Source organism: Nannospalax galili, unplaced genomic scaffold (assembly GCF_000622305.1).
Source record: "Nannospalax galili isolate Female #2095 unplaced genomic scaffold, S.galili_v1.0 scaffold298, whole genome shotgun sequence".
Classification (NCBI taxonomy): Eukaryota; Metazoa; Chordata; class Mammalia; order Rodentia; family Spalacidae; genus Nannospalax; species Nannospalax galili.
The window spans coordinates 6618539-6628586 of record NW_008344488.1 but is presented as its reverse complement, the minus strand read 5'-3'; the positions used below and the strand labels follow the sequence as shown (position 1 = coordinate 6628586).

The window sequence follows — 10048 nt, the reverse complement described above, 5'->3', positions numbered from 1 at the left end:
GGGAATAATGCAAATGCAATATTCAGGTATGAAATTCTTAGAAGTAAAATCAAATTTAAAATTTAAATACACCCCAAATCAATCTCCTGTCCTCTTAGACCTTCCTACTTCAAAGACAGGCATTTGAACACTGTTTGTATGTAATAAAAAGCTCACATGGTAAGATAAATAGTGTAGATGCGATCAATGAAAGCCTGACTTTTACAATTGGATTTAATCTTGTTTCAACAAATAAATCTACAACAATGGGATCAATTACAATCTGTAACACAGTTCTATGCAAATATCAAGGAAAGAGTTTTTATGGTGATGATATAATAGGCATGCACAATTGCATAAACGCTCTTTGAGATGCTAGCACATAAGAATCTACAAAGGAGTCATAAAAGTTAGATACTCTTGACTCCGGTTTTTTAGTTTAAAGAACTTATGAGTATCAAAGTAAGGATTTAGAATTTTCTGCCCTTAAGCTCATTGTTAGACAAAAACCACCTGGTGTTCTATAATGAAAGCACTCCCTTCCTATCATGAAACACCCACATGTAATACTCTAAGCATGGATTGAGTACAACTTTTTGCTTTTCACATATTATGACATAATTAGAACTCTATTATGAAGAAGATATAAATCAATATGGACATATAATATACAGATTGCATTAGATTCCTCTGCAAGCATGGGAAGGCATAGTTGTTCTTTAAGTGTTACTAATAAATTTGCTTCTGTCATTTTGCAACAAAGCATGGTTCTATTTGACACACAGATAAAAGGACTTTCTAGAAACTTCAAAACCATAACTACTACAATCAATTTACTTTAATTTTGAGAACTAATAACAAACTCACTGTGTGATCATGACAAGAGTATCTTTTATTCTGACTATAATGTATTTGACTGACACATTCATGCCTTTAAATAAAATGAAATAATTATGAACTAACTTGTTAATATCTATATTGCTTTACAGCTTTACAATATGAGAGAAAGAGTGACACTTATCTGATAAGGAAAACTTTTTCTATAATTTTTGTGGTTCAAAGGCAAACATATATATTGCCCCTGCTTTCAATGCATTTTTTCCTGAAAATCAATTTTAAATCGATTACTTTAGCAAATAAGCAGGAACTCTATAGCATTACATATAAAATCTAAGTCTGTATTGTCATTACAGTGTTCTGCAAAAGTAATGAATGGATTTTGGATTAAGAAGCAAGAATGAAGCATGATCAGAGAGATTGTGAAATATCCATAATGATCTTGTCAAATTACTTTTAAGACAAACAAAATAAATAGCAGCAATGATCATTACATGCCAATAATAGTAATGCTAATGATAATCTATCTTCATGTTATTCTAGACAATTCAGACCATCAGTGCAATAGACAGAGATGAATCTGTAGAAGATCATCATTTCTACTTTAATCTATCTGTGGAAGACACAAACAACTCAAGTTTTACTCTCACTGACAATGAAGGTAATGTCATTCATCTCCATCTGAAGAGAAACTTTCACTCTGTCAATTGTAAATCTAAGAGGAAGTAGTGATCTTGATTTATATTTAACTTATGGTGAGGATAACTTGATGGAATTAATACAGCATATAACTAGGATCTATAACAAGGAAATTTGATTTAGACTTCGTTACCTCAAAAATAAAAAGTTTTATCAATTGAAGGATAAAAAATTCTGGTTAGCCGGGCGTTGTGGCACACGGCTTTTATCCCAGCATTTGGGAGGCAGAGGCAGGCAGATCTTTGTGAGTTCAAAGCCAGCCTGGTCTACATAGTGAGTTGGCAAGAGGGAAAACCTTTTAAAAAAAAAAAAAAAAAAAAAAAAAAAAAAAAAAAAAAAAAAAAAAAAAAAAAAAAAAAAATTCTGGTTAAGTTTGTGTTTTCTGCTCCTTCTGTATGCAAGTTAATAAATTACACAAAGCCATTCTATTGTTTTGTGGTTCTTTTTCAGCAGATTTTGAGGTTTTATATAGTTTTATAAATAATTTTTTGTTATACTTCAAACACATTAATTGTGCAAATGTCTGTCACAAAATACCTACTGCCTTCTTGTGCTGTTATTGGCTTCTGTATATGGTCTAATGGACCCAGGAACTATTTACATTGATGGGAAAATCACTTCTAAACAAAGGACAGAAAAACAAAACAGAATAAAACAAAGAAAAAAAATAGAAACAAAGTTCCATGAAGGAAAAATTCAATTTTGAGGTATAAGAAATCACAATACAAAAGGTAATTCAGATCAATTTGGGAGTCAGGAAAGAATTTCACTTTTTTGGAAATATACATTGATAAGTTTCATTAAAATTACAAATAAATTCTCTAGAATGATTATCTAGGTGAACAAATCAGTATGACAAATGAGTAAGGCCTGTCTGAGTTTTGAATAGAATACATTTTAGAAAAGCCAAAGTATAATGAAATATCATGATAGGATTTTCTACAAAATAAAACTATGTCTTTATCTAATTAGAAAATATATTATTTGAAATCAGATTTTTTTTGGTAGATAGATAACTGAAAATATCCGATTCGTATTTGTGAAATGAATTGCTTCTAAAGTAGTGCAAAGTGCAATTCACTCAAACATAGCTGAGGCATAAGTTTAGTTCTAATCGCCTATACACTATACATATGGATATCTTAGCATAAAGCCATTTTCTCTTCTTAGCCCTGTATATTCCTATATTTGTCAGGGCATTGTAGAACTTTTTGAAATAATTAATCTAATTATCTAATTAGCAATCAGATTATGTGAGGCTGGGTGTTTTAGTTTTCTTTTACTATAAAAGTTTCTGTTTCTGAAGCTATAGAGATGGCTGAGTAGTTAACAGCATATTCCGCTCTTCCAAAGTGTACAGGGTTAGTTCCCAGCACTCAGTTGGTGGGTAGCAATTATCTGTAACTATAGTTCCAAGGGATCCAGCATCCTCTTCTGGCACCTATGGAAATGCAGGGTATTTGGTACACTTACATACACGCAATCAAAACACTTGGGGCTGGAGAGATGGCTCAGGGGTTAAGATCATTGACTGCTCTAGTAGAGGACCTGGGTTTGATTCCCAGCACCTACATAGTGGCTACAAACCATCCTTAGCTGCAGTTCCAAGGGAATCTGACACCCTCTTCTGACCTCTGTGGCGTTGCACGACATGGGTGCACTCACATACAGGCAGGCAATACACTCATACACATAAAATAAAAATCATAAAATAAAAAAACTCATAACACAAAATAAAATTAAACAAATATTTGTCTCTTTTACATGATTATTTTCATATATTGTTGCCTCTAATAACAATAGACACATTTATGTTGTTGAAAAATTATGAATATGGGTTTTTGTTTTAGATAACACAGCTGTCATTTTGACTAATAGAGCTGGTTTTAGTCTTCAAGAAGAGCCCGTGTTCTACATGACTATCCTAATTGCTGATAATGGAAGCCCATCTCTTACAAGCACAAACACCCTTACTATATATGTCTGTGACTGTGGTGGCAATGGAAGCAAAGAGACCTGTGCCAATAAGGGACTTCTCTTTACCATGGGATTCAAGACAGAAGTTATTATTGCTATTCTGATCATCACTGTGGTAATATTTGGTAAGTGGTGCTGAACTGAACAAACCTTCATTTCAAAGTAGCAAGATGAATATGTAAAGTATGTAAATATAACAAATTCTTTGTGTGCATGTTTAGATTTGCTCAAGATATTCAAATTTAAAAATCAAATTGATTAACCGAAAAGCAGAGTGAAAACACACATTTTAAGCTGAAAAGTCAATCCTTTTTGAATGGCATACATGAGTATATTCCTACACATCTGCTTTGAATGTTTGTGGTTTGTGTGTACTGCAAGAAATATCAGCTTCCTGCACATTAATAACAACATGATATACTTGGGTTGCAACTCAACTCTATGAGCTGGCCTTCAAATATTTATAAATATTTTGTAATTTGTACATCACAGTGACTTTACAAAGCAACAATGATTATGTCTGCATTGTATAAATGAAGGAAGTGAATCTCGTCATCTCCTCAGTGGATCAAGAAACTGAAACTCAGTATAAGAGTTAGAAGCACTCTCAAGGATCACAAAGCACTAAAGTATTTATTGAAGATCCATGTGCACACCATGGGGCAACACTACTGTACTGACCAGGCTGCTAAAACAGTATTCTAAAAAGGCTAAATTCTCTTACTAATTTCCAAGTATTGCTATCAACTATGGTCATGCATTTTATAACATATCTCATTAAATTATTTCTAGTGTCTCACTAAATTTCCTCAGCATAAATTTATATTTAATTTTTGAAAATTTCATACAATACATCTTAATCATACTTAGATACCTTCCCCTATTCATACTGTGTCACGGTTCAGTGACCACAATTCAAGCCTGATGGGCTTGGGGACTCCAAGGTATAGGCGCAGGAGAAATCAGGACACAGGGGAGTGTGAACAAATGCATACTTTATTCTAAGAAGCAACCTTATTTATAGTACAACAAGAGGAAGAGAAAATGTTCTTCTCAAGCCAAATTACCTCATCATGATGTTTACAGTACCTTCATGATATTTGCAGTACCTTTGTGTTCCCAGGGCTCAGCCCTTTTTGGAATCGTATCTGTTCTTCCGTGCTTATTAAACATGTTCTTTACTTATAACTTTATTAGCTACACAGCTTTGTTATACAAGCTTCCTTGTGTACTTTTAATAGGGTTCAAGGAACAGTCAGTCTCATAATAGGAATAACAGCAAAAAAATCCAAGTTCTCAGGGAACTGAGGCCTCCCGTTCCAGCTCTGAGTTGACTTCAGAGCAGAGCTCAGGCCTTCACAATTCCCCTTTATTTTTTACAATGCCAGATCACGTTATATCCAGGACAGAAGGACCGTGCCTGTCTTCTTCCAGAGCAAAGCCTTACCCGTCATTGTCAGGCAGCTTCCATCAGCTATGCCCTGTCTTAAGTCAGCTTTCTCTCAGAAGATCTTACCCGTCTTTGACTACCGGCCTTTGTTAAGGGAGGGAGCACAATCTCATATTATGTACAATTGCCTTGATTTGCCACAAGGATTTCATAAACATAGAAGGAAAAGCATGCTAAATCCCACTAAAGCATTCACAATGGAAGTGATTTTCTATTATTTTCAGCTTTCATTTTCTCATTCTTCATTTCTCACTTAGTCGGCCTCACCGGATTTCATGCATTCTATCTTGTATGTTAATGTCTATCAAGTCAAGTTCATGGACTCAGTTGTCCCTTGGTGCAAATTCATTCACTGGAGTCTAGTCAGTCTATCTAGAGTCATTCACTTAAAGAAGACCAACTCTCTCACAGCAGCAATCAGCTGCCAATAGTTCCTAGGCTAAAGTTGAGGCCTGCTGTGGTTTCCCCAGTTCTTTCCTTGGTTTTTGTCTGATTGAACTTTTATGGATATTGTGCATGCTGACACCATTGATGTAACTTCATTTATGTGCAAGTTCCTGAGGCCTGGAAGACTGTTCCCTTATGATCATACACCTACCCTGTCTCTTACAATCTTTCTGCCTCCTCTTCTCCAATGGTACCTAAGCCATGGGTGGGTGATGTTTAATAAGGGACTCCTATCCAGGGACATACTCTCTGCAGTTTCTCATTCTTTGCACTTTGGCCAGTGGTGGCCTTCTGTGTGCACTGCCCTCTGTTGCATGAGGAAGTTTCCCTGGTGAGAGTTGAGAGGTGCACTAGTATTCACTCTACCCTTTGTTCCTCTATGTTACATGAGACTTAAGCTAGAGGTTTGATTTTAGGTGTGACACTTAGGACTGGTCATCTCACAGACACTTATTTCCTATGTGTGACCAGTTGTGGAACTCTGTAATAGTCTCCACCCATGTATCTCTTGACAAATAAATCCCCATCATACTCCTCTTACAGATTAAGGCGGCCACAGTTTACTGCCTGCTTCTATGAGTTCTGTTTATGTATCAAATAAACCTGAGGTTACCAAAGGTGTGTCTTTCTTTATCTTTCCTATGACTCTTAACCTAATGACCTCTAAGATTCTCCATGTTGTCTAATATTCCACTAATACTCCACATTTCCTTTATTAAATTTGTCACTGACGGGTATTTATAAAGTTCCCTATGTTACCTATTGTGAATACTGCTGAAATGAGCATGACAAGCAGATATTTATTAGAAAGACATATTAAAAAAAGAAAAGTGCAAATGTTATAATAATGGACTGTAAAAGACAGTCTATAATCAAAACACTAAACACAAATCTCAGTATAAAAACTCCTTTTTATGCATTTTTTCTGTGAATAGTTATGTTGTACTCATTCTATAGAAGACAACACTGAACTTTAGGAGAGCTTAAATGGAGTATAAATCTACAAACAATGCATCACGCTTCCATTTTTCAAACATCTAAATCCTGCTCTGTGTTCTCTTATAACTCTACGTCTGTAAGATACAACTGAATGTAAACAGCAATCATATGAGCCTTTAATAAGGCAATATCACCCTGATCACTTGACAGACACCACACACAAGACTGGTTGCTTCAAAATCAAATACAAAAACAAAAACGAACAAACAAAAAATCCACACTGACAATTTCACAGTTAAAGAATATGAGTTTTATTTTGTAGCTGACAGATGTGGGCCAATTCATAATCTTGGGAATGTTTCGTAAGTACTGCAATTTAAATTAGAAAATAATTTATTAGAGGTTCTTATTCAACCGTAAATCTCAATAGAGTTTTAAAATACAGTGCCTGAAATTAGATATGATGACCATGTTTATTTCAAGAGCACATTTCAAGTTTTAATATAAAGCACTTAGTTAATTTTCACTTTTATTTTATTTGAAAACCAATGATAATCCACCTTTGGGGGAAGAGTAAAAGGCAATGTTTCATTGCAGAATGATAACATTGAGAATAATTAACATACAATGATCATCATTTATTTTTTATTTTTGTTAAAGACATTTAAGATTCTTTTAAGTATTTTTAAATTGCCAATGCTTTATTCCTTAAATATATTATTCTTTATTGAATTTTTATGCATTTCTTATTCTGTTTTTAACTATGGGTAACTTATGTGCAATAAAACTTCAAAATGTCTTCCTCCTTCCTCCTAATGCCCTCTAGGATCCCACATGTTCTAGAGGGGTTTCCATAATTTTTCAAAGTGAATAATATTACACTCTATATTATAATTAAGATTATTTCATATGCTGACTATGGTGAATAAGGCTACAGTGAACATAGGAGTTCAGATACCTATTGATGTGCTTATTTCATTTATAATTAGGCATTCGCTCCTCCATTTTTCAGATTTTGAGAAACATTGGTATTATTTCTTCTTCAACTATTTGGTATAATTCAGCTACGTAACAATGAAATCCTTGTGTTTTATTTTTCATGGGAAACACTAAGTCTTCTTGTTGCATTAGTCTCAAGATTTCCCGTTTATCCTTGGTATGGTCTTGGTGGGTTATGTTTCTAAGAATTTATTATTGGCAAATAATTTTTCACAGTGAACTCTTACATTTCCTGTTTTCTGTGCTAGCAATTATAATGATTTCTCTTTTTGTTTCTAGCTTTATTTATTTGATTTTTAACTTTTTGTTTTAAATTAACTATTCCCACTACCTAGCTCTTTTTGATAATTTTTTTTAAATTACCGCATATTTTTTCCAAGTACTGCAATATGAAATGCTGAACAGATACATCAGATCCAGGGTGAGAAAGGACTGGTTATCTCATTGATGCATAAACACACATCAAAAACATGTGACACACAGTTATTTTGTTTAATTAAAATTATAATTAAAAATTTGTTCTGAGGCTGGAGAGATGGCTCAGCGGTTAAGAGCACTGACTGCTCTTGCAGAGGGCCTGGGTTCGAATCCCAGCACCCACATGGAGTCTATGAACCGTCCTTAATTCCAGTTCCAGGGGAATCTGAAGTCCTTTTCTGGTCTCAGCGGCAGTGCATGACACGGGTGCACTCACATACAGACAGGCAATACACTCACACATAAAATAGAAACAATAAAGAAAATATTAAAGAAAATTTGTTCTGAAATTATTCCATTCTACATGCTTAAAAATAACCTTGATTAGTAGATATTGATTATGGACTAATCAGTGATATTATGATTCAGATACCTGATAATCTGAAATTTCTGAAACCTGTGATTTCTTAGATTCCAAGCTGTCAGTTGCCTCTTGGATAGCTTTGCATGTGAACATTCTCTGTCATGGCCCTGTCTTCATGAGACATTGATTTGATGTCATACTTCATGTTTCCCAGCTTTCACAGGATTTTATTGATAGCAACTGATTTTCATAAGAATAAAACTAGCCTATAAATATAAAGCTTTTAGAATAAAGTCTAAAGTGTTTAAAGTGTTTTGTTTTTTTTTTTGTCAATGAATAGTAAGAAAATAATTATATCCCTGAATTTTGCCTCAATGAAGAACATCAAAGGATTTCCTTCTGAATTTGTATGGGCTTGGGCCATTCACTGCAATTGCGGAGCACATTCAGATTACAAAAAAGTTGCATCATTGTTCTCTGTTGTATTTAACAACAGAAAAATACATTTTGAATTTTAAATTAACCATGATCCAAATAGTTCATTCTAGTCCCTTTGCATTTTCCTGTAAATCATCAGCCAGAAAGAATGCTATAATTCAGGTATCATTTGCAAGTCTTATATAATGGTCAAGTTTACAAATGTGTCCTGAGCTTGTAGCAAAGCAAGGATTGTCAATTTATACTATGATGCACATGTTAATTTGTGTTCCCTGTTATTTCTTTACCAGGGTTTATCTTTTTGATGTTGGCTCTGAAACAGCGAAGAAAGCAAACTCTGTTTCCGGAGAAAAGTGAAGATTTCAGAGAGAATATATTCCGCTATGACGATGAAGGGGGTGGGGAAGAAGATACAGAGGCCTTTGATATTGTAGAGCTGAGAAGCAGCACAGTCATGCGGGAAAGAAAGACTCGGAGGACCAAGAGCGCCGCCGAGATCAGGAGTCTGTACAGGCAGTCTCTGCAAGTGGGGCCAGACAGCGCCATATTCCGAAAATTCATCCTAGAGAAACTAGAAGAAGCCAACACTGATCCGTGTGCTCCTCCCTTTGATGCATTTCAGACCTTTGCCTTTGAGGGTACAGGGTCATCAGCTGGTTCTCTTAGCTCCCTAGGATCGGCAGCTACTGATGGTGATGATAATTTTGACTACCTTAATGACTTGGGACCTCGTTTTAAAAGACTAGCGTGCATGTTTGGTTCTGCGGTGCAAGCAAACAATTAGGGATTAATACCATCACACAAAAGTACTGAGGGGTATTTGGACAAAACGGCAGCCTTTTCATAGTTCTCTGCCATGTCTTTCCTTTAAGTAGGAGCCCAGGTTTATACTCGTATGATCTTTTAAAGTAAATACTCATGCTTATTCCAACTTCAACACAGACTTTGAGATGATTACTACCAATCAAGTCTCAGATGCCAGGGCAAGTCGACTGTGGTTTGTCACAAAGTCTTCAGTTATTATCATCCAAAGCATATTCTCAAAACTGTTGAATAATATTCTTAAAAGATATCAAATAAAGCCAGATGCATATTATTTTATTATACATTATTTTACAAGGTAAGAGCGCTGTGATACTTACAATACACGTCTAAAAAATTTAACATCTTGGAGACTCAGAGTTTATGTAAAGGCTTAAAAACTTTTTTTGTTATTTTTGAGACAGGGTCTCCCGGTAACCCCTGGGACTGGCTATGTAGACCAGGCTCTACTGGAACTCACAGAGATCTGTCTGCGTCTGCTTCCCGAGCCCTGGGACCAAAAGCATTTGCCATAACGACCGGATTAAAAAACATTTTTATTTTTATGAATAAACTGCTTTCTGATTGAGATTCTGTGAATCATTTTAGTTTTATGTTTTGAAGCATTTCTAAGATTACTTGTTAACACTCAATGAAAATCTGACCAGGTGTTGAGACATACATATATATATATATATATA

The 10048-nt window shown here is 34.8% G+C and overlaps 1 protein-coding gene across 1 annotated transcript in view; it reads left to right on the top strand.

The window, feature by feature from the left end:
- The window catches only part of Cdh19 (cadherin 19), a 106287-nt gene extending 96402 nt beyond the window's left edge, over positions 1-9885 (top strand). The window contains exons 10-12 of the mRNA XM_008840673.2: positions 1360-1477; positions 3366-3617; positions 8837-9885. Of these exons, the coding sequence (XP_008838895.1) occupies positions 1360-1477; positions 3366-3617; positions 8837-9330 (864 nt within the window). The 3' untranslated portion in view covers positions 9331-9885. The remainder of the gene's footprint in view (positions 1-1359; positions 1478-3365; positions 3618-8836) is intronic.
- Positions 9886-10048: the final 163 nt, after the last annotated feature.